The sequence below is a fragment of the Leuresthes tenuis genome, unplaced genomic scaffold, assembly GCF_036924035.1.
Source record: "Leuresthes tenuis unplaced genomic scaffold, fLeuTen1.0.hap1 SCAF_14, whole genome shotgun sequence".
NCBI classification, from domain to species: domain Eukaryota; kingdom Metazoa; phylum Chordata; class Actinopteri; order Atheriniformes; family Atherinopsidae; genus Leuresthes; species Leuresthes tenuis.
The window spans coordinates 5,065,672-5,089,723 of record NW_027325368.1 but is presented as its reverse complement, the minus strand read 5'-3'; the positions used below and the strand labels follow the sequence as shown (position 1 = coordinate 5,089,723).

Sequence of the window (24,052 nt, the reverse complement as noted above, 5' to 3'; positions counted from 1 at the left end):
ATCTGATATAGCTCAGCTGAGCGGATGGTGTGACACCCTGAACCGGAGGATTCTGAGCGGGAGCACTGATCTGTGCACAGGTCACATTTCTGGATCTGAAGTGGAACATTCAGCACCGAAGAGCCAAGCTGCGTACAGTCTCTTACATTTAATGTGTGCTTCTGGTAAAAAAATGCACCTTCAGGTTCAAATATTTAGTTTTGTTTCTAAATATTTTAGCTGAAATCATCACAGACGACGACAACTTCAGGAAGTTCAAGTCTCATTTGCACTTGAAAAGCAGCATGCCCTGCCTGCTGTGTCCAAACAGACTGTCTTCTAATCTAAAGGAAAGGGAAGTCCTCTCAGCAACTGTCTGATTTTATTTGTTAAGATAACAGAACGTGCCTCCATGACCCCAGGCCATCAGTCAGGGCGAGCTCCTCTCATGTCAGTTTCACACCAGCCAAGTTAAAGCCACACCAAAAGCAACAGATAAAGCAGCAGGTAGGGAAGTAGGGCCGTCTGGCTTTGGGAACTGACAGTACATGAAGGTCAAAGTCTGAAAAAAGATCAGTGTAAATAACGTCATTTGCAGCTGCAAAACAAGTTATCATCTTAGCGCAAACACAACTGGAAATCAATGCCATGGTGCAGCACCTCTTCAACATAAGAAAGGGGGAAATCAGTGGGAAGACTCACGAAAACGCCAGCGTAAATATATGGAGTCTTTGGCTGATCAAGGAGAAGGTAAACAGTGTCATTAAAGTGAGCTCAGAAACAGACTGAATTGTTTCCTGTGCCTCAGAAAACAGAAGCTCAGTAACTCCTGCCCCACACTTCCCAAACATCACTCACCCTGTCTTTGTCGTCGGCCACATCGCACAGCACATCATCCAGGTCGAGGATCCCCCCGTCGCCGTGCTCCAGCCGGTGGACTTGCAGCCAATAACTGGCATCCTGCAAAATAAGGAGACAAGACGGAGACGTGTAAACCTCCCACAGCTGAAAAATTAAAGACACAAACTGTGGCAGCAGGTGAATGTTTTTCATCTGCAGAGAGTCTGCTGGTGAGTCAGATCAGCGTTCATGTGCAGCAGATAAGAGCAGCAAAGCGTTTAGTTTGTAAAAGCTGGCGAAAGCAGCAAAACAGCTTAAAGAAAGGAAAAAAACAAATCAATGAGGCATTCACGATCATCAGGGTCCGGGGACATCCCACCCACAGCAAGGGTAAAAAGAAAGAAAGGTCACATGAGATGAAGAGCAGTGGAGATAAGGCCAGAGGCAAAGAGGAAGTAACCACTGATCTGACATGATTAAATGAGCAGAACTATTCTGATCGGAGCACAAGCTAAATGTGAGCCAGACTGAGGCCATGAGCGCACACACTGAACTGCACGCTGATGCAAGTGCACGTGCAGGTGTGCGTTTGTGTCCAACACTGAGCGCTGAAGATGCACGAGATGCGTTCGCTTGTGTTCAACGACCAAACTAATCTTAGATAAACCATCACAGACAGACGTGCAGGAGCACAGGAGGAAACTTCTCACAGAAAACACCTGCAACCATCTGGCTTTTCAACGGTGAGAGTACGGTCGGCATCAGCTGGCTTTGCAGTAGTTGCAGGGCTTTGGAGTTTCTCAGTCCAATCACTGCTGAAACAACACTTTGCTGGACGTGCTGTTTTTGCTGAGTGCGTTTCTGCTCTCAGGACAGCACAGCTCACTGTTTAACAAGCAAAGGAGGCTGTGAGACTGACAGGAGCAGCAACCTACAGATATTTAGATACTAATGGATCTATTTCAACAGTCTGGATGCTATCCCTGTTAGTTTCTGCCTCTAAGAACTGCAGCTGGATGGCAACCTGCCAATTCTGGTGTTAAAAAAAAGGTGAAAACAAGGAGTTCCAGGTACTTAAAACCCTCAGTTTTAAAAAGTTAGCCTATATCTCTATTCAGTGTTAGTTTATTTAACAAGAACGTCCCATTTCATGCTAGCATCTACCACAGACCCTCATATTCCCAACTGAGTCCCTCAGTGAGTAGAAACGTCCCTTAAAGAGGAGGCGTAATGAGAAAGATTGAATGCTGAAGTGATGCTTACGGTAGTATTCCCTCTCTCTGCAGCACAGACTGTCGTGACTGATGTCCTGTTCTGTGACAGCCTGCGTCACTTTGTGCACACCCTGACTCAGATCGCCTGGAATCCAGCTGATGGAGCTCAGAGTTTAAAGCTGAATTTACTCTCTCACACAGATCCCTGAATGTTGGGCGTCTTAAATAGGAGGAAACAAAAGAAGAAGAATTCCCTGCATATCAAGAGAGAAGAGTAAAAACACAAAGGTCCTCAGCCATCTGTTGCTTTCTGATTTAAAGAGCAACCATTCAACCCAAAAACAGGAATAACCTTCAGTTTGTTGGCTAAAGAAGCCATGAATCGGGCCAAAAGATCATTTGCTGTTCTCTTTTGAATAACTTGTGATATCATGTAACTGAAATGTAGCAAACTTGCAACTCAACTCTGTGCTCCCAAACATTAGCATAGGGTTCACATGCCTCCCACGCTCATTTTTTTTTTTAAATCAAAAACTGTGTCATGTGTCAGGAAACGGATGATATTCAAACAAGAAAATTAAAATAAAATGCACTCAACGCACTTTTTAAAGCAAAATATACTCAAATATCTTCCATTCGCTCCGATCAGAAGGTTTCAAATCTACAGTTTGAACCATCAGTCACATACACAACAACATAATAATTCCAAAAACAAGGACAACAGGCTCTTAAAGCCCCCATTAGTTTAGAATAGAGTACATCTGTGTGAGCTTGTGCATGTGGGTTGCTTACATGAAGCTTCTGCAGTATGTAGGGACACACACCACATCAAAGAGTGTGCAAATTGCTGTGTGTGCGTGTATCAGTGTGTCATTCTGTGGGGCCAAGTTCATCTGGTAAAAATAGCTCAAAGCAAATGCCCCACGACAAGCTGCAGACGGGGGACCAAGTCACGTAGTAAACAAGTCAAAAGCCGCTCAGAAACGGAAACAACACAGTTTAGTGACTGGATGCGTCCACCTGGAGTCGATCCACACTGTCCCATCTCTGAACAAAAAGCTCTCAACTCTGCATCCACTTTCTCACTCTCTTCCTTCCCTCAGGCCTAATTGAGATTCCCATGACACTAATCTGGAGGGCCCTCATGAAAAGGATTGCGTAACGACGAAGGACAGCTCTGGCGCTGGATCAGAGAAGCCATCGCCTGTTGTAGCCCTCATCTGCCCAACAGCAGACCTGGAAGGAGGCCAAGGCCAACACTGTGCCTGTAGGGAAAGCCCAGCACTACCATTTCCACGGGCAAGCAGGCCTGGGGTGCTCACAGCTCTGCAATAACACCATAAAAAGGAAGGCCAAGCCAGAGGCCCGCGTCCACAAGTCAAAGTGTGCAATGTGCATCATATAAAACAAAGGGTTAGGTTGTTAGAGCTGCGTAAAGTCAGCAGGGCTGTGCTCAAATAAAACTTTACTATCAAAGATGACACAAAGATTAGGCAGACTGTGACAAGAGGCCAGAAGGAGAGGCGGAGAACAACTAGGATGGGAGCATTTTAAACATGGCAGCTCATTTTCCCATCAAAATGTGAGGCAGGTTAAGGGTAAGAAACATAAAAATATGCAGAAATATTCTAATTATGTGCAAATGAAGGTGGAATCTGGATGTTGTTGAAGAATAAAGAAAACTGCTGCAATATTAGCCATAATGCTTCAAACTACCAAGAGAAAACTGTGTTAAATGTGTTAAATAAGCACATTACGGCCATTTGCACAGCAGCCCTGAAGTCCCAAAGAAGGATGAATATTTCCATCCGGACTGTTTTAAAGGCTTGAAGAAGAAAAGAAAGAAGGCTGCATAATGTCACCAGGATCTTCTTTCATCTCGGGGAATATCTGAGATATCAATCGTGTCTGGAGAAACGCTGCTCTGTCATGTGAGACCAGACCAGAAGCAGCTTGTGAGTCGTATTATTCTAATCTGTGTCAGACGGGATTCAGAAAGTTGGATCCATTCCCCCGAATCCTCATCAAGTCTCCTTTAAAACAGGCCAAACCATCTCAAATGATCACAGAAACTTTTCTGCACATGAGTGGAAGTTTACCGTTTCCACTGACCTTTCACTATGCTCCCCGTATAATCAATGAAGGCACGAAGTGGTTCCCCCACATGACACCTGCAATACAGGCAGGAACCATCCTCACCTCAGATTGTGCAGAACACATGAACAGTCCAGAACTCTGGAGCTCTTTTCGAATCCAAGCACCACACAGTTGCCCAGCACAGCCAATAGAGACTAAATGTTGTGGCAACAGAGATTCTGATCCATTCCGACAAGTTTTACATCCTTCAAGCACTCATCCACACGTGCCAGCGTGAGTCCAGCAGGGGGTTGGACAGGATCCCAACACCACAATGTCTCTGGAAGACCTGAACTCAGATTTCCAGGCCGATGAGAGCGACGATGAGGCGGAGAGGAGCTCCGATGAAAGTGAAGACGGCGATGAGGTGGATTACATTGATCTCGTACTCCTTCACCACAATCTGAAGTTTTTTCAACACATCTACAGCAACAACGCAATCATAGACATGGAGGTAAGGCAGCTCAGCATTCTTTCAACACATTCCTCAGAGACAACACTGATCTCATGTGAAAAACGATGTCCTGGTTTACCTACAGCTCCAAATGGAGAACAATGAAGATGGGGGAGGCTTGGATTCTGACAGCATGACATCAGAGCTCGCTCTCCTCCATGACTATGTGGAAAATATCTTTGAAGACTTGAGCTCCTCTCGTGCCTCCCAGCAGTCTTCTGCCGCCTCACACGAGGACTTACTGAGCTGCGACAGCGAGGACTCCGCCTCGGTTTCCCTTCAGAGCCTCATCGATCTGCTCGAAGAGGTGACCTCCGCATCCTCTTCCACTTCATCCTCTGACTCACTTGGTCCAGATGGAGAAAACTTGCAGGATGAAGTTGAGGAGAGCTGGCCATGAAGCTGTGCACGACTGCCCAATAAACGAGTGCATGGTTAATATCTTTATTTTAGGAGAAGCTGGTCAGTGTGGTTTCTGAAGAACCGGCTGCTCCAGACCAACACCTGTACTGTACCCTGTGGCACTTCCTATCCATCCACAACCCTTTAAGGTGTGGTTTGCACTTGGCAAAGAAGGTGATCTTGCTTTATTTCTAACTTATCACTGCCCTTGTCAACAAATTAAAGGTTTTAGTGAACAGTTTTCCATGAGACCCTCGGGTTTAAAAAGGTTTTTAAACAACAAAGTCTTCGGCTGGAATGGATTCAGCACTTTTTGGGATATTATCCAGCGATGGTGTCGTTTGATTCATTCATTCTAAACCACTTTCTTTTTTAACCAATCCATTCTGCTGTTGCATGCATGCATGCTTTTTACAGTAAAAACACTGCGACAAACAAGAAGGTTTCAATCCAATTACATTCAGAAGGGGTTTTAATTCGATATGATGCAGAATGTTCCCTTCATTGTCTGTGATTCCCTCTGATAAACGGATTAGGCCTCATGACAGAGGGAAAAGCATTTCTTTCAGATGCATAAAGGTTCACTTCAAAGCGAACTCCACAGCAAAAAGTTACACATTTTCAGTGCACTGGAGACTAAGCCCGGCCGATAATCAATAAATCAATTAATCAAATGATACATTTTAATTAACCGGCCTCGATATATTGCCACGTGCACGCGTGTTTGTTGTCCTCGTCTTTCGCCTCCAAGCAGGCTGGATGGCAGGAGGGTTCCCTCTGTGCTCGGTGTCAGCACCTGGGCGCGTTTGTTCCATAGCGGAATGAACGGAGTGAGCCCTCCTGTCGGCCTTCCAGTCTCTTTGTCTCTGTGGGGGGAGGCTGGGCCGCGAGCATTGGCTGCACGCACAGCGCAGCAAGAGAGCCTCGTGCGGGGCACCGCGAGGAAAAAAGATGAATGCAAAGCCAAATGCCACAGCCCCGGTGAGGGAATATTTCAGCTTCAAACCGAACGAGCAAAACTCATCAACACGGAGCCCGCGTGCAGAATTTGTTCTGAAGTGGGAGCAACAAAAAAACAAAACAAAAAAAAAAAACGTGCATGCACACCTAAAGCATAACCACCTGCCCAAGTTTTCCCAGCTGGAGAAAAAACTGCACCTGGAGATGCAGAGCCTTCATCCCGACAGTCTACACTCACTGAGAAGTTTGGTCGAAGTAAAAATAAACGGATCAGCGCTAAATGGTGTGCGCGCGCTCACAGAACTGTTGTTCAAGTGCAGAGACTGAGAGTCCATTTGATCTATTTTATCTTTTATTTATTTAGGATATTGAAACGGTCTTGAAGTTACAATTACAATGAAAAAAACAGTTTAAATAAAAGTTTATTGTATTTGAAAGGGTGTGTAATATTATGACAGATTATCATGTTGACAATAATATCGTTTATCGGCAATATTTTGTGGGACAATATATCATCCAGCTAAATTTGTTATGTCCCAGGCCTAGTCGAGACTAATTTTGGAGGAAATAAAACTAAAAGGTGGTGTTTTACATATCAACCAAAGGTTAAGGGGACTTGCACACATATTGTGTTGTTTCAGATGTGCTTTAAGGTACTAAAATAAAGATGTGAAATAATATGAGAAGTCAAATGAATAAAACTAGTCAGAAAACAGGTGGCATCCAACTATGTTGTTTGTTCTGCTTTCAAGACATAAAGCCACAGATAAAAGCGTTGATTTTTCAGTTTATTATAAAAAAACTGACGGTTACAATAGAGAGTTTCACCCAGCCCACGTTCTGTGTGGTCAAATGAAGGCTGCATCCAGGCACCTCTGATTGGTGCCACAAAGCAATGAGGTGGAACACCACCAGCCTGTTTTTGGCCTTAAAAACTCAAATAAGGGCTCCGTACCAAAAGCAGCCAGAAACACGGCCAGGGTGGGGTCTTAATTAGTAGAACCCAAGTGACACGTGAATACCTCTAATTTGATCTAATCTAATCGCCCCCCCGACCATCTGTTGCTGCTCAACATATGGCCAAAGCACTGATATCATTCTCTGCTGTCAACAGGCAGATGGAGCAGAATATTCTCAGCGAAGGTTTTAATACACACAATAAATACCCTGATGCGTGTGCACATTTCTGAGAGACTGTGCCTCCACATATTTGTTAACACAGCTGAAAACTGCTTGTTCTTCCATTTTCGACCCGGTTCAATCATATCGCACGTCTCCGTTTGCTTCGCCGCGTTGAAACTTGTATTTTTCTAGTGTTCTTGGCAGAGGCTTTGTTTTCATTCTAATGTGCTAGACTTGGCACAAGCGTGGCATGCTGTGGTGTAAAAGCCACGAGTGACACTTAAAATTATCACATTTCGTATCTGTCAAGTGGGCTCTGTTCCACTGTAGTCTGGCCTTCATCTTCCATCAGTCTCTGCTTCTGGACAGTTCTGTCAGCTTTCCACACCGCTTATTCTCCCTTTTCTAAAAACCAAGTTGCACTTCAGTCTGAGCCTGTAAATTCCCCTTTTTGTACTTCTAAAACTTTAAAACACACCTGCGGAGCCATATCTATGCAGGTTTACAGCCCTTATCGGGATCTTTTTCTCTTGCAGGACAGCATTTTCGCAAAAAAAAACAAAAAAAAAAAAACAACTTTCTGCTGCAGCCTTTTCTCCTCCCTCTCAATGCAGGAAGATAGGCCAGAAGATCTGAGGGAATAATTCAGCGATTGTAGGTTTAGGATTTAGAGCAGACCAGCTGGAGGCAGGAAAGGAATCAAGGCAATAAGACGAATTAAAACAACGCGACACTCATCTTGTGATGGGTTAAAACACACAACCTGAAACAATCAGTGTCAAGCCTCGGTCTATCCTCACAGCGGGGGGCAATAATGAGCTGTGGATTAAGAACACACAGTCGGCTTACTGGCACCTAAGTGTGCGATATATTGTGTGTGCACAACCTGTTGTAGTACTCAGATGAGCAGGGCAATCTGTTAAAAGTTGTTACTGATAAAGTTGACCCACTTTGAAAGACTGGACCGCCAACCTGGAAGCAAATGTTACGTCTGCCCCCCCCCCAGAAAAGAAGGAAACAACTGAAATGCTCGATTAGAACTCATTACGAACACAATCTAAACCCTTTACACGCACTAACACAATAACTGTTAAAGATCAAGTTCAGTGGGCTCACTTTACTGTTGAGTCAGCTTTTTGCAGCACTCAAATGTCCGTTTTCTCCCTACAACGCTGACATATTCCTCTGCAAACAAACACGTGAACACAACAGGAAGTAATTGTGGGTATTTTGAACAATAAGCCTTTGAAGGACAGAACGACTGTCGGGGGCCGTTGTTCTTCAGGTTAATAACAGATCAATGACAGGCTTACGGTGTGGGACTGTAGTTTATGCTAGTTTTGCTATTTAAGAATAATAAGAGGTCTTAAAATAAAATAGACAATGAAAATAAATCGTGTCCTGAGACTTTAAATAAAGTGACAGCGGGTTTAAAGCTATTTATATCTGACCCTTTGGAATTTTACCACCCACAATCATCTGGCTGACAAGCATCTCGGTGCCTGTTCATCGGGGCCGATAAATCCTCCCCTCAATCTCTGATGCTCAGATGTGTACACATGGCAGGACTGAGCGTCACATGTGACCCGCACAGGGTCACAGCAAGGTTGAGGGAGGAAACAATAAACCTCTTCATTGAGCTTTAAGGACACCAGTGAAATTGGAAAATGCCATTCAGGGGCCACACGATGTGTGACAGACACCTGCACAGAGAGCTCTGCCGAGCGGTGAGGAGCAGCCACTGCTCTGCAGGTACGTTTGTGCAAGTTTCAGCGTGTGTCTGTGTTCCGACCGCTGTTCAAATCTGATTCAAGTGCAGGTTGTTCACACTTATTTGCACGAGGCTGGAGAGGATTTGTGCATCCAGACAGCAGCAGCTTCCACTGAAATTAAGATCCTGAGTTACTGGCTTGATTTGGATCATTTCAACGTGTCACTTCCACCTTGACCGATACCATTCTGCAGCCCATGTTGACATTGGCTGTCTTCCTCATTGTTTGGGGGACGCACCGACTCCACTGCACGGGTCAAAGTAATAAAAACCCCGTTTTTCATTTCTTCTTTTACTTTAGACTTTATTAAAACAGTGTGTAGAGACACACTGCAGGACTGACACATTTCCACACACCGGGCCTGCAGCAGGATACAAACATGAAGAATACGATACTTCATGCTCCTCTGCAACAAAAACAAAAGCTTTTCTTTCTGGCATCTCTACCTGAAATGTGTCATTTCTACAGAGACTTATGACATGGTTCAGAGACGGCGGACAGTTTCTTGTAGCTTTTGCGTTGAGAGCTCGTTAAAGGTGGAAAGTCTTCACCAAGTCTTGTGATGGTCTTTCAAAGAATATCACAACCGTACATACAAGATTAGCACTTTGGGGTATCAAGCAAGAGACTCTGAAATCAATGCCATTACTTGTGTGTGGAAAGATCCTTAAGACTGCTTGGGCAGTAACATCAGGCCTGTCCACTTCAAGCTTCAAGCATTCCTCTCCGTGTACATCCCAGGAGGAATTCAAGGGCCTGTAGAGCTGCCAGACTCACTGCTTTCTATGTACTTTCAGAAGAACTAACAACTGCCAATCCTGCTGTGGTCCCACTTAAATCCAGCTTGGACGGGAAGGAGAGGCGATGAGGTTTCAATCAAGGCGACGAGCCACCAAAAAGAAGATCAAAGTGGAGAAAGAAAGTACAACACACACAAAGTTTCCTAATTTCTCTGAGTTTTTACATTGTCCTAATGAGCCCTATGAAAGATTTACACCATATGTGTGTAAAAGAAAACATAAAACGATTAAATTAGGCAAAACAAATTCATCAAGTTTAATTCCTCACGCATCAACACTATCACTCAGCCTCGTGTCCTTCCATTCAACCTTTCGACTCCCCTTAATGCAGCAGGCCGTCCCTCAGAGAAACGGAGCCGGAGGGAGAATAAAGCCCCGAGACAGAAACCAGGGAGAGAAACCGGCAAAAGCAAACACGCTAATGGCAACGAGGCACACAGACGAACAATGTGGCCATTCAAAGCAACACTTTTATCTGATCAAAGCAGCCAACCGCATGACAGTTTAACATATGGCACACTAAAAATAGTCAAAATTACACCGTTTAGGGTTAGACGTCAAAACCGAGGCAGGTAGGATTAATCAGCAGCTTTTTCGGCACATTTAGCCTTAAAAACATAAAAAAGAGCTATTTAAATCCAGCCTGAGAGAGTCATGGTTTGAATTCAGTGATCTATAATAAGAGGTATTCTCTATTCTTAACAGAAAGCAGCACAAAATGCAAAAGATCTCCTGCATGGTGCAAAGGGAGTAAAAGCAGGGGATTTCAGCCTGTAGCCTGATTAAGTTGATGAATAATGAAGGGTCACACATCAGCCTAATGCGTTCATCTTCCTTCCTGTGCAGTGAAACCCAAAGCAGCCTGGGAGGAAGCAAGAGTAGATGGAGAGATAGAAAGGCTGGATGAGCTGGTCTGCAGGGCTGGAAAGTCAGGAGGACTGTGAGGCTCACAGGAGAAAGGGAAGGAGACTCCCGAGGCTGCAGTTCTGCATCCAGAAACAGTCATCCCAGTGGAGTTTTAACTCTCCACACTTTAATGCAGGAATGCAGCAACTCCGGGCCTCACAGAGAGATGCAGCGACTGCAAATTTCTTTGCCGATTCAGATTCTTTTTAAACATCCGACCTGCCAATTCTGACTGTGAACCAACTACATCAACAGCCTGCAAAAATAATGTCGCAGCTTCAGCTTAAACATTCGTGTGTGAGACTTTAAAACACTGCCAACAAATGCAGTGGATCTTTCCTGGTCTAACTCTGCAGCACCAATCACACACACGCACTCCTTCATCAATTCAGTCGCTTTCAGCAATAAGCAGCTTAGTAGCAAAAGCAGAGAACAGACCTTGAGGATCAACAGGGAAACATTGTCTGCGAGCGCATCGTCACAGTGACCTTCACACAGGTTGTTCTTTAACTAATGGTTTAAAACGGAGAGGAAAATCAATGGAACAGTACGGGATGCATGTTTTCTCACCAAACACAGGGGAGGGAAGATAAAGAGACAGAATATCTCACTTCATTGATGTTTCAAACAGTGACTTGATTCTTCCCTTCCTCGCTCACAGAATTCAAATGATGCAGACGTACAGCAGAACAGTCCAGACTGGGTCTGACCAATCAGAGTTCATCGATCAGGCTCGATTGGTCAGCGCTTTGTGCCAAAATGTGCCAACAGAGACACAAGGCTTTTCAGACACTGCGGTTTCCAAAGCTGCGCCTCATCAGTGGCAAAATAATTCCATTTATTCAGGAATCAGCCATGCAAAGATCAGTCTATGCTTGGTATTGACTGTTGGGTCCGTTCTTCTGGTGTATTTGGCACTTGTTTGGTGCTCCCTGTGACAGACTGATGGTCACTAAAGGTTCTTTTTTCAAGGTGAATTGTAATATTTTGTCCGTCGTGCTTACTGTGAGAGTTTCTCATTCCCGAGTTGTTAAAACCAGACCGACTACAAACACTGGTTTACCTTCGCTGGAGCAGGTCAGAGGTCCCATTCATCATGGCAAAAACATTCAACCCGACAGCTGTCTTCCACCATCCTAACTGGCCGTCTACGTCCTGTCATCGCTGCAGTCTCACTGATTCCTGCTTGTGCAATGCTCAGCTCAAACAGAGAAAACAATATGCGAGGAGAAGTTGGCCCGATTCTGCATATGAGCTAACAGAAACTGGCAGATCTGAATGAGTGGCGTGAATATGACATGATCCAAGGGGTCAACGACACCATCAGAAGAGGGAATCTCTGCAAGAGCTCGAACAACTGAGGCAACAGAACCGGCGAAACTGTCAGCGTTTCAACCAATTAAAAGCTGCCGTGTTTGTCATTCTGTCCTGCAGGAAATTCCTTTCAGCTGCTTTCTTTATGGGGTCAGTCTCAGGGAGAATGAAGACGCACGTCAGAGTGGCGTCTGGGGTTACACCAGCTGTCCGACTGCCAGCATTCGCCCAGAGCTCCCGCCTGAGTTCCTCACCAAACGAGGTGGACTGAAATCATCCCGACTTTCTGCAACCAATGATTAACTAAACCTGGGAACAGTCAATGTGACGTCCATGAGATGTTAAACACCACAAGGAGGCTGCAAAATATACCGATTGACAGGTGGATGCTGTGCTTTAACACATGATCTGTCGGGACGTGCTGGAAACGAGCGAGCTGGTGGACTGCTTTCTTTCCATATGAACACAAGAAAAACATGCTGCGGCGCAACAAGCGATGAAAGGAAGAAGAGAAGAGGAAAGTATTCCTCTGCTTGGGTTTTGTCATTACTCATTATCCTCTTCAGTGAAGAGTGTGCAGCACTGAGGGGGGAAAAGGTGAAAAATTCAACTGTAAAAGAGATGGACAGGAATGCAAAGATAGACGGGGGGGGAAATAACTCGGGTGCATCGGAAAGCAGTCATCTGAAGTTCAACCGTTACACTGATACTGATACGACTGACCTGTCTGCAAACCAAACACAAAGCTGGCTTTAGTCAGTGGGTCTACATGATGAGATTAATTCGATTATAGCTACAGTTGGGTTCTGCTCCTTATCTGAGGGTAATTATCCTTGGATATATGGCGGTGAATGAATGGAATCACTGGCACAAAGCAGGTCATACCCCGGTACCATAGGTGGCGCTGTCCCCATTTCAGCTATCGCTAATAGAGCCACTTCCTGTTGACGTCTTCACCGCCAACAACAACAAACTCAGGCATTCAGAAAGATGGCGAACGAAGAGCAAGATGAAGCTGCGTCCCTCTCCATCTGTGATGAGCTGGTTATGGCACAAAAACGTCTCCATCGCGTTGTTTGTTTCTTTCTGACGGCGGCAACAACAAGAGTAATATCGTCTCCTTCGACTTCCAGGAAATGATCTCGAGCATGTGCAGAACGCAAAGTCCAATTCACCACGTGTGTCGTGCACGTTTAGTGCTTCGTGCACGTTTAGTGCTTCGTGCACATTTAGTGCTTAATCTAGCTGCAAGAAACCCGATCCGGTCCAATTTTCAGTCAGACTAAGGTGTATACATGAGCTGAATAACTCAGTCTTATTGTAACTTAGCCATTATTCCGATTCTTTACATGAAACCCCACAGAGTGAGTGACAAGAAGAGTTCAACAGGATCAGCTGTGTGGGTTGAGTAGTTTCTGCTGATGACAAACAAAACCAGTTCAAAGATGTGTCAAACTGAGGCAGGAACAGAGTGACACCTTCTCTGGAGCTGGTAAGCAGTCAGTATCACATTCTTTAACGAAACAGCATTTAAAACGAAGGCAAATGAAACAAACTGATTAGCCAATGAACTTTATCACCTACAAGCTGAGTCATTACCAAGCACGCCACATGTGGTGGAAAGGTCTCCTTTAGGAGGACTGCTGCAGCTCACCAGATTAATCAAAATGAGTCATACCGTCTCTATGTCTGTGGCATTTAAAGTATTAAAAAATTAACCACAAACTATTGACAGCTGCTGGCAACCAGCAAACCTTGATGATGTCTTTAAAGATGCGGCTCTCCCGGGTGTCATCATGCTTTTACCGCTTTAGCTCAAGCGGCTCTGCCCTCACCACCTTAACACGGTGTTTATTGGTGTTGTGTGACTCAAAGCGCTGTTGCTTCATCACAACATATGGAGCGTTTCTACAGCTGGCATCTCCTGACATACCAGGGATAAGCATGACTGCGGCACTAATGAGAGAAACGTTAGCATGACATGGCAGAGCATGTGTTAGAGTAAGTTCAGTCTCTACAGGACACAGCAAGCAAAGAATAAAAGGCAGAGCTGAGGATGCGTCTGCAGAAGCTCCAAACAGACCCGAACCCAACTCATTTGAGCCGCCGATACCTTCAGCTACATACATCTCCTCCAGCAGCATCAGCATCAAACCAGCGCAGCTTTTAGCCTCGTCTCGCAGGTACACACGTGTACACGTGTGTGCTCTTTAGCATAAGAGCAGAGCTACATGTGTGTACCTGCAGTCTGGCTCTTGAGAGAAACCTGAAAGAAGACGCAGGCTGCAACTCAATAACCTGTTCTCTAGCTTCAGAAACAGCGCGTATCAGATTGCCAGCAGTGTTTCTGGTTATAGATACTGTGACTGGGCAACGAGAAACCATGCAGGCTGAACTGTGGGAGAAATCACACGGATACTGGAGCTCAGGTAGCACAACAGCATTTTAATGTAGTGTAAACCCCAGCTCTGTGTTAAAACAACAGCTCACTGATTAAGAGGCTGAAAATAGGGGAGAAAATGTTGCCGATTGTTTTGTCCAGATTCATAAAGATGGTGCCTGTTAAGAGCCGTAAAACACAGTTGTTTTTATTTCATTTCATCTCCTAGAATCACTTCAGCCTCTCTCCTCAGGCACATGTGCATTTTTCTGTTCCTCAACAGTTCAATTACAAGCACAACGACTGATTCTATAAGCAAGATGTGTCGGTGTGATGGGAGACAAGAGAAAAAAAAAGGTTTTAAAGGAATCTGCGATCCCAGAGCCCTGTGCTGTCCCAGTCATGAGATACTAACATGTGAAATTAATAGCCAGAGAATGTCAGATGTTGAGGATTGGTCAAACAGCAGACAGGTGCAGATGACTCTGCAAGCAGCTGACTCAGATCAAATGAGCCAATCTATTGAGCCCCAACAAAGCAAAGCCATCAGGCTCAGAGCAGTTGTAGCCGAGAGGCCGCCGGCTCCTTTCCAACCCTTCCACCAATCACAAGCCTTTTAGCTTTTAAAGATCCTGTCAGCTGTTGACATTTCAAGATTATACAGTGCATCAGTGGAGGTTAGAATAAAGCTCAAGAAAAAGGGCTTTTTTCTGTCCCTCTACCTGTCCCTGAGCTGCTTCGATGCAGTCAGCTCCAGGATGTGCAGGACTGTGGTCGGAGGAGGATCACATTACAGAAGACTGTCTCTGCAGGCAGTGTTCATGACTGAAAGACTGACTGCTATCAGGAGACGATCTTGTGGTGAAACTCGTCTGGTTTCTGGCAGAATGTGACAGGAGGATATCCTGTCTGTCAGAGGTGGAAGTCTCTGCTCACAGAACCGGCCAAACCAGAGGCGACTCCTTCTGCCGTCTACAACAGTGTTTAAGTAGAGACTGGGATAGCATAGTGCTGTGATTGCCATCTTTCATGTGGGAGACCTGAGTTCAAATCCCCTGCATGAAAGGTTCTACCTCCAGTAGGGGTCCTGAGGCAAGACCCCCTTATCTACCTGCCTTACCTGTAAGTCACTTTGGATAAAAGCGTCTGATAAATGCATAAACCTCCAGTTTAAGCTCTAAATATCACAGATAGCACGTGTTTGACCTCTTGAAAACACACTTGCATCTCTTTATGAAAGCATGAACGAGTCTGTTAGCCTTCACTTTGAGTCTTTGACCCAGCAGGAAACCTGTTTGTATTCCACGGAAATACATTTGTTTTAAGAGACCTGCAACTTGAAGCCATTTTCAGCTGAAATATCTGTTCAAATATTTACTTTCTGTATGTTAACATGGTGCAACATCATCGAGTCTCACTACAAGTGATCGTTTCACAACGCCAGCGGTTTCAGTTTATTAGAAAAACTAAATAATCAGGTGGTCTTGGTTTGGATTTTGCAGGCTGATCAGCTCTCATGGTATCTTTAATAACTGGACACACACGTTTGTGCCTCCACTCACTCGTTGCTCATGCTACCCTGCCAACACTCTCCATCTGTGTCTGAATATAAACCCTCGAGCTGCAGACCTGCACACAACCTCTCCACAACGTGACCAACCTGACAGCTTTGTCTGTAGATCTGCTTTGAAAGAAAGCACCAAGCACCCTGCTTCTCCTCCTGCACCCTGATATCAGCTGATTTCTGTCAGCTGCAAAGAACAAATAAAGTGTTTAAGCTAAGAACAGCATTTTAAATGTATCGAGGGATGTCTGTAATAAAAAAAAAAAGGTTTTTGACAAAAGAACGTTTAACTGAGGCAATGAATGAGCTGCTGGGGCAACAAAAGGCTAAAATAACCAGTCAGACGCCTTCTTTTCACACCAATAAGTCAACACGAGCAGATAGAAGATGAATCCTTTAACGATGAGCTAAAGAAAAAAAAACTGGTTGCAATCAAACGGAAATATTTCCAGAGCCATACTGATGTGATCTGAAATGATGCTTTAATTACGAGTAATGCTTTAACGACTCAGTTTGACAAACCACACGGCAGGAAATCACAGCACTGAAGTGCAATCTTTGTGCAAACGCGGACGCACCAGACGGACGAGCCGAAGACGAACGCTTGCGCTTCTGAAAACGCTCGCGCTTCTGAAAACGCTCGCGCTTCTGAAAACCCTCGCGCTTCTGAAAACCCTCGCTAATGACGCAGCCCCAAACTTGGCTTTGTTGTCGCCAACACTGACAGAGGCGCAGCCAAGGAGGGCTTTGGTGCACTCGCACTGTAACGCATCCCAGGCTGTCCCTTTGGACAACAAACCCAAACCGTTACCACGGAGACGCACTGACATCATCACTATATGTTCCCAGGAGTTTCTCACCTCAGCCGATCAGAGAATAAAATGGGCTGAAGGAGGAGAAAACAAACAAGCTCTGTGCTCCCGAGGGGTGTGTGTGTCTGTGTGTGTGTGTGAGTGTGTGTGTGTGTGTGTGTGTGTGTGTGTGTGTGAGTGTGTGAGTGTGTGAGTGTGTGTGTGTGTGAGTGTGTGTGTGAGTGTGTGTGTGTGTGTCTGTGTGTGTGAGTGTGAGTGTGTGTGTGTGTGTGTGTGTCTGTGTGTGTGAGTGTGAGTGTGTGTGTGTGTGTGTGTCTCTGTGTGTGTGTCTGTGAGTGTGTCTGTGAGTGTGTGTGTGTGTGTCTCTGTGTGTGTGTGTGTCTCTGTGTGTGTGTGTGTGTGTCTCTGTGTGTGTGTGTGTCTCTGTGTGTGTGTGTGTGTGTGTGTGTCTGTGAGTGTGTGTGTGTGTGTGTGTGTGTGTGTGTGTGTGTGTCTGTGAGTGTGTGTGTGTGTGTGTGTGTGTGTGTGTGTGTGTGTGTGTGTGTCTCTGTGTGTGTGTCTGTGAGTGTGTGTGTGTGTGTGTGTGTGTGTGTGTGTGTGTGGGGGGGGGTTGTGTGGTTGTTATACATAAAGCAAAAGCTCGTCACCGATGGTGGAAAAAGGAGCAAAGACAGACAGTTTAATGGAAATTCATAGACTGGATGTTTCCTTGGAGATCAGAAAATGGGATGGGTGGTAAAAATGACAACACACACGACACTCAGGCAGAACCGGTCCTGCCTCAAAGCTTCTGTGCCTCCCACTTTCTCATCGTGTTGTTCTGACATCGCAGTCACACCACTACATGTGCTTCATGAGGTCGTGTTCCCCCGCTGCTGTGATAATGTCACTTTGCCAGGTCTGAAACAGCATTTTTTAAAATGTATTAAGGTTTCCATGCCTTTTTATCACGTCTCACACAATATCCGTCCGTCAGCATTAGTTGCGACATGCTGTGTGTTAATAAGCCTGATGTGAACCTCGTCGCTGTGCACGCCCGCAGCCTCGCACGCCCGCAGCCTCGCACTGACGGCTCTGACAGCCGCTGCTTGCTTCAGGCCTTAACACAGGCCTTTTCCCTCATTTTATCACCGCTTTTCTGATGCGCCCAAAGCACTTTTCACAGGACCGAGCCTTTATTAAATCAGTGAAGAAATTCAACAAACGTATTCAACTCTCATGTCACCTCTAAAAAAGGCTCTGAGCAACACGCTCTGCATGTGGAGTAAACTCCAGCTGTCCCAGACAGTTTCAATCATTATCCTGAGATACTGTCACATATTAACGAGAAAATACATAGAAAAGAACTGAGTTAGCATCTTGAAATAAAGACTTAAAATACTGAGGTAATAACTTTAACTGTATTTAAAAGCGTTACATTTTGAGATATAATTTTAGGTTTTCTTATAATAATCACTTACGGGATCTATTTTTCCCCCAATCATGTTGGCAATAATGGGCTTCCATACTCATACAACTTAATAAATACAAATCCTCACAAGAGGCCATTCAGCATTCCTACAGGTCAAAACATGTCTCAATCAAAGCCGCACACACCTTGGCAATTCTTCCTCCCATCCCAGCCTTAAATAAGGCTTTCAGGAGGTGAGTCACGTAAACATCGATCGATCAAAGAATCAGGGTAGAACTGACTTTGGGAACCACTCCTGGTGCAGTTATAAAGCTGAAGCTGAATGTTCTCCGCAGTACGAGAGGGTTTACTGAGGCAGAAGTAGTAAGAACAGTCGGTCAAAAGGCAGACAGCCACGCATGAGATTATTTTGTGAAACACGTACTCACTCAGTCAGCAATACTGCCCCGTCGGTCATGTGACCGTTCAACAGCGTAGAGGAATAACTGGCAACAGCCTCAGCTGTATCAGATTACAGGTTGGCCAGGGGGCAAAGGCAGAAATAAGGAGGCTTATTCGCAAAGGAGCGCTGCAAGTCCTGTAATGCACACATGGAAAGGAAGAGGAGGCCCACCAAGACAAAAACCCAGGAGAAGTTCTGCTGAGAAAGAGCTTAAACGAGTTACAACAGGTGACTTATCGAAACCGACATGAATGCATCATCCGTGCTTTATGACATCACTGTGTCACTGTGTCCTAAAGGCAAGGATAACTGAAAGTGTCTGTAAGTTAGCAGCCATACGGGAAAGAAGAGCGTCAAAGAACTTTATACAGGTTCAAAAATGATAGAGAAGCAAATATATCACTGGGGGAAAAAAAGCAGCATGATCACTGTAACACAGACTGGCTGTTTTTACCATCTGCCACTTACACAGCTGCTGTGGCTGCCAGACCACAAGACCAAGCAAGTGTTGACAAAACTGTATTTTGGGGGCTTTGTTTCCCTTTTTGTCAGAATTCCGATTATCTAAAGTCAGATTAAAGCAATTTCTGAGATCTGAATGGAAACATGTTTTATGTATTAAACAATACGTGCTTAAAGTGTGTTTTTGTGGCGTTGGGCCGTTTCGGGGGCTGGAGCTATCCCAGCTGCCATTGGGGCACGTCCTGAACATGTCCTCCGTCAACTGATCCCAAAACCTGCAGAACCTGGGCTGTCCGCTCAAACTGAAGAGTGTTAAGAACAACAGGAAAAGCTGTGGGTCTGAAATGCAGCACCGCTGCAGACCTGGCAACCCAGCAGCAGCGCCGCTGCAAACCTGGCAACCCAGCAGCAGAGCCGCTGCAGACCCGGCAGCAGAGCCGCTGCAGACCTGGCAACCCAGCAGCAGCGCCGCTGCAGACCTGGCAACCCAGCAGCAGAGCCGCAGCTGCTCAGAGCACCAAAGTTTCAGGAGTAACTGCAGTCTACCAAAACCACCCATCTCATTTTTCACCTGGCAGCTTCTCAACTTTTGACGTAGTTCCTGGTTGAAAGGTGAACGAAACATTTAATCTCTCCAATGTATGCTTGAGATCAACATATGCAAAATAGCTGCTAAACGTGGCTCTCCAGCATCCCTCTCTGACTCAACAGGTTGTCCCGTTAAACCACTCGTACATGGAATAACATCTTCTAACAGATCGAGCATTGTGATGTCCGTGTCTGCTGCAGTTCTGATCCTCCGCCTCTGCTCTGGAAACCTCTGATTACAAACAAATCAGTCATATTTCAAAGTGAGCAGAGCAGCATGTACAAGGTGCGGTGTGCAGATGCATGTGTTAGCCTCTGTGGGGATTACTGAGGCCTGCACAAACCAATAATGGAACAGGCAGGCCCAGACAGGCGGAAAACCCAGTAGAGTACAGATGCTGGTGGTTTGCAGACGTTGTCGTGTCGTGTTTATGGATGCACTTCAAGTTTAAAGCAAAGGAAAAGGAGGAACCTCAAAAAGAGGGAGCATGCTTGTTGCATGTCCATATGTGTGACAGCAGGGCAGGATGGTGGTTATCCTGCAAAAAGGTTGTGACAGACCACCATTGTTAAGAAAAATGAAAGAAGACCATCTGAAGAAGCTGCAACGGATTGCTTCTACAGCGCTTAGTTGGATCACAGCTTTAAGGAACTATTCCTCAAAGCTACAGCACAAGAGGAAGAGAGATGTGTTGGAAAAGGTGTGCTGTGAGGACGGTGGGGGAGGCAAGAGGGCTGCGATGCAGAGATGGATGTGGGCAGAAGGGAGGCTGGAGCACTGGGAGATGGAGGTGCAGATTACAGTCGTTTCCTCCTCTACTGTCTGGAGAGAAACTAAGTGGGTGTTAGTTTCAGCAAGATGAGAGGGTTTTCTTTGGCCCTCTGAAACATATGATGCAATCACTGCCGTAACCTTAGAAACATGTACGACCATCTGGCTTTGGGTCAGAAGTGACTTGTGGCTATAATTCATATCTGTGCAGAGAGTTTTGGAAGAATTCTCTCCAGGTTAACACTGTCAAAACATGTTTTGGAAACTCAACACCCCTCCTACACCTACACTGTTAAACATCAGGTGCTGGGTAAAACCTCTCTCTTCTCAGAAAGGATTAGGCTTAAACACTTTAAGTCTGATCCCGATGCAAATGGGAGACTTTCAGTTTAGATATGTATGCATTAAGGGCCAGAAAAGTGCTATACATGCTTACATGTGCACACGGGCAGTGCTCACTGCTCTCTTTTCCCCTCTGCATGTCTAACACTGGTGATGTAAGAGGATAAACTGAAGGGTCAGGACACTGTCTGGTCAAATGAGGCAGACGTGGATGTGCATGACAGCGGCAAACTTTTCTGTATCCCAAGCAACCGACAGATCCAAAGTGTCCCAAATTTCAGAAGTTCAAGTGCAATTATCATCAGTCACAAAGACACGCTGCCACATAAACGTCAGGCAAGTGTTGCACACGTGTTCTTTCAGATAAAGTATTGATAGCGCAGCAGGAATGTAGCTGCAGATATCAGTTGTGTTCGCTCTGAACGTGACCGTTTAAAAATCAGCGCATCCCCACTGCTGAAAAGTATGGAGTGGGAGTAAATCAAAACAGAGCATGCTGAGAAAAAAACAATAATTCATGTTCTGTTTATGGAGAACCAGCTGGACTGAGGCACAAACCGTCAGCCTTTTTGGCAAAAGCCAAGCTTTTTCCACTCCGAGTCTGGATGGTGAAGATAGAGGTATTTGAGGAGTCTGTTTCTCTGTGCCAGGCTTTCACAAAGCCTCAATGGACCCTGAGCTTTGACAACCCTCCACATGGAGGAAACAGGCTCCAAATGAGGCAGACATGACAAGCTGATGATAGGGACTTTAAGATGGGACGGAACCAACCGACGACCAGAGATGTTGAAAATGAGATGCTTCACATCACTTCTGATTGAGTTAAACAGCACAGACAGCCATGGTCGAGTGTAGTGGCCACAAGTGTATCAGAGCTGTGCAAAAACCATCTGTGAGCAACATAAAAAAGGTTTTTTCTTCTTCTCTTTTTCCCATAAAACAAACCAGGAATCAGTTATGAGAGCGCCTCGAGGGTCTTCCTGTTGTGACACTGCAGAAAAGCTTCTGCAGCGGACACATGAGTGGAAAAAAGTAGAGCATGTGTCTTTGAAGCTGCGTTAAATGTAAATGAACCCATGTAACATTTATGGAGAGAAAAACTGTGCCGTGCACGTGTCGTCAGCAGGTAAATACACTGATCGTGGTAGACGACACTGGTTGAGGCACCAGAAGTTGCACCTGCTGATGTCGACAACCGAAAACACTTCAATCACGGAGAAAATAAAAGGGAGAAAAAGATGCACTGATTATTTTCAAAGCTACGAAACGCTGATGACCAGAGTTGGAGGAAAACATTTGTTTATGGTTTGAATAACAGGCTGTGGCTCTGGGCCCTAACTGGGCTCACATCGCGTCGCCTGCAGTCGCCTGGCAGGCAGCGACTGAAGCGAAAGAGGGGGCGGGGCTTTCAAACAGCAGGCATATATAATGATCCATGTATACATCGGTTCCCTCTTTCACCATGGATCGTTCTTTGTGTTGCATATTTGCGTTGGAAACGCAGGGCCCGTTGCCGTCGGTCCATCTGCGTCCATAACGTCCTGAGAAGCTCTGAGAAGCGCTGTCGCGACGCAGCTCATTTGCATAAAGTTGAGCCTCTCTCAGCTTTTGTCGCATCGCGTCGCTCATCGTCGCCGGCTACACTGAAACTGAATAGTGGCTTTTGGTGCGAGCGCCCAGTCAGGCTGTTTTACAGAAATACAGCCTCGTGCCACTTTCATTAGCGCCACTGTTTGCTAAATGGCCTTACAGCAGTCATTAAGGAAACTAAGCAACACTCGTTATTTACAGCTGTAAGTCTCAGTGGTTTCTTTGTAGGTCTGATGCTGGATTAACCCTTTCATGCACGAATTATGAAAGTCTCAGTCAGGATCCCCCTCCCAACGGTTTTTATTCATCTTTAGGGATAAAAAGAACAAATTATTATTTTTATTTAAGGAGTTACTGAAATGTCCCATGGAATGGGCATTGTGCATCTGAGGAACAGAAACAGAAAGAGTGATGCTTTAACGTCCACTTTAGTGGCCTATGTGCAACTTTGATTTTTTTAAAAAGTGGACATCGTGCATTAAAGGGTTAAACCTTTTGGGCTCTGGATATTTGATATTGATTAAAAGCGATGGCGACTTTGTTTAAAAGGTTGCTACATTTGTCTCTAAGGTGATGCTCACTGTTTGGGGTTAAGAGTGATGGCAGGACCACAAGCTTATCCATTTTCTATGCTCATTTCATCCTGGCCAGGGTCCCAGAGGGGTTGAGTCCATCCTGGCTGTAACATAAACAGGGGGCGACATGGATGGGTTGCAGCTAGTAATATCCAAACCCCAACATAAAATGTAAGTTTAAGCTGAAGTAACATTAACTTTGTTATGAGCTCTTTTGAAAAGGATAAAAGGGATATTCTCACTCAAGGTTCACTCAAACACTTTGTACTTACAAATCCTCCTTCCAAAAAGTACCACCTGTCACCTCGGGAGGTCTTTGCCAAAAAAAAACAAGCATATCCACTTTGTCTGGTTTCAGACAGCCGTCATAAGCACCACCAGTTAAAAGCTCCGAGCTAAAAGCTCTCCGACGCTCATCTCGTTGCTTACATGCACACATATTTCTGCCCTCGTCTGCACTGCAGAGGGAAGTTTATTTTTTGGAACTTCCACCATTTCAGTGGGTCTTCTCCATGATTTAGATGTCATGTAAATGTTGTTTTTGGCCACCCGTTACACTCCACTCGTGTCCATAGATTCACCTGATAAAAATCACAACAGTCTGGGGGGGGGGGGGGGGTGTCATGTAATTACACAGGCTGGCATCGCAATTAATCATGCAGCACCAACTCAAAGCCTGGACTTTAAAGTAAGCAACAACCACAAAAACAGCTAGTCTGACACATCCAACAGCTCCACCCAGCTTAACATGCCAAGTTTGACTCGAGTAACAGAGCTGAAGCAGCGAGATAACCTCATTTTCTGGAGCTAGAGCTCTAGAGCTTGTCTAGAGCTTTTAGAAATTCGACAGCTCACCTGAGCTCAAAATGTGCAACACTGAGCAGCGATATTAAGATTTCCTGGAGACAGAGAGAGGAGGCCCTGTGACCATGTGCAGTTCAGGAGAAAATGTTGAAAACGATCTACAGTCGATGCTCGATGAAGAACATGCGGCCGATTCTGATGATTTTCTACCTGTTCAACTACAGTTCTGCAAATTTGGAATGCACGAGTCAGCCCTTCTTCAACTATAAAACAAAAAGAGAAATTAGGAAGGAAAATATGAACTGGTGCACGTCTGCAACCCCCAGAACAAATATCCTATATCCCTGGTAGAATACTTGGGTGCAGCACATTAAATGCACTGCTTTATTGCTGCTAACACAGCAGGGATGT

The 24,052-nt window shown here is 45.3% G+C and overlaps 1 protein-coding gene across 6 annotated transcripts in view; it reads right to left on the bottom strand.

Moving 5' to 3' along the window:
* The window catches only part of pard3ab (par-3 family cell polarity regulator alpha, b), a 447,253-nt gene that overhangs the window by 409,437 nt on the left and 13,764 nt on the right, over positions 1-24,052 (bottom strand). For all 6 annotated transcript variants that reach the window (XR_011907558.1, XR_011907559.1, XM_072363699.1 and 3 more), the window contains exon 2: positions 838-939. Coding sequence is in view for 4 of the 6 variants with exons in the window: in XM_072363699.1 (XP_072219800.1) it covers positions 838-939 (102 nt within the window). In the remaining 2 variants the exon portion in view is untranslated. The remainder of the gene's footprint in view (positions 1-837; positions 940-24,052) is intronic.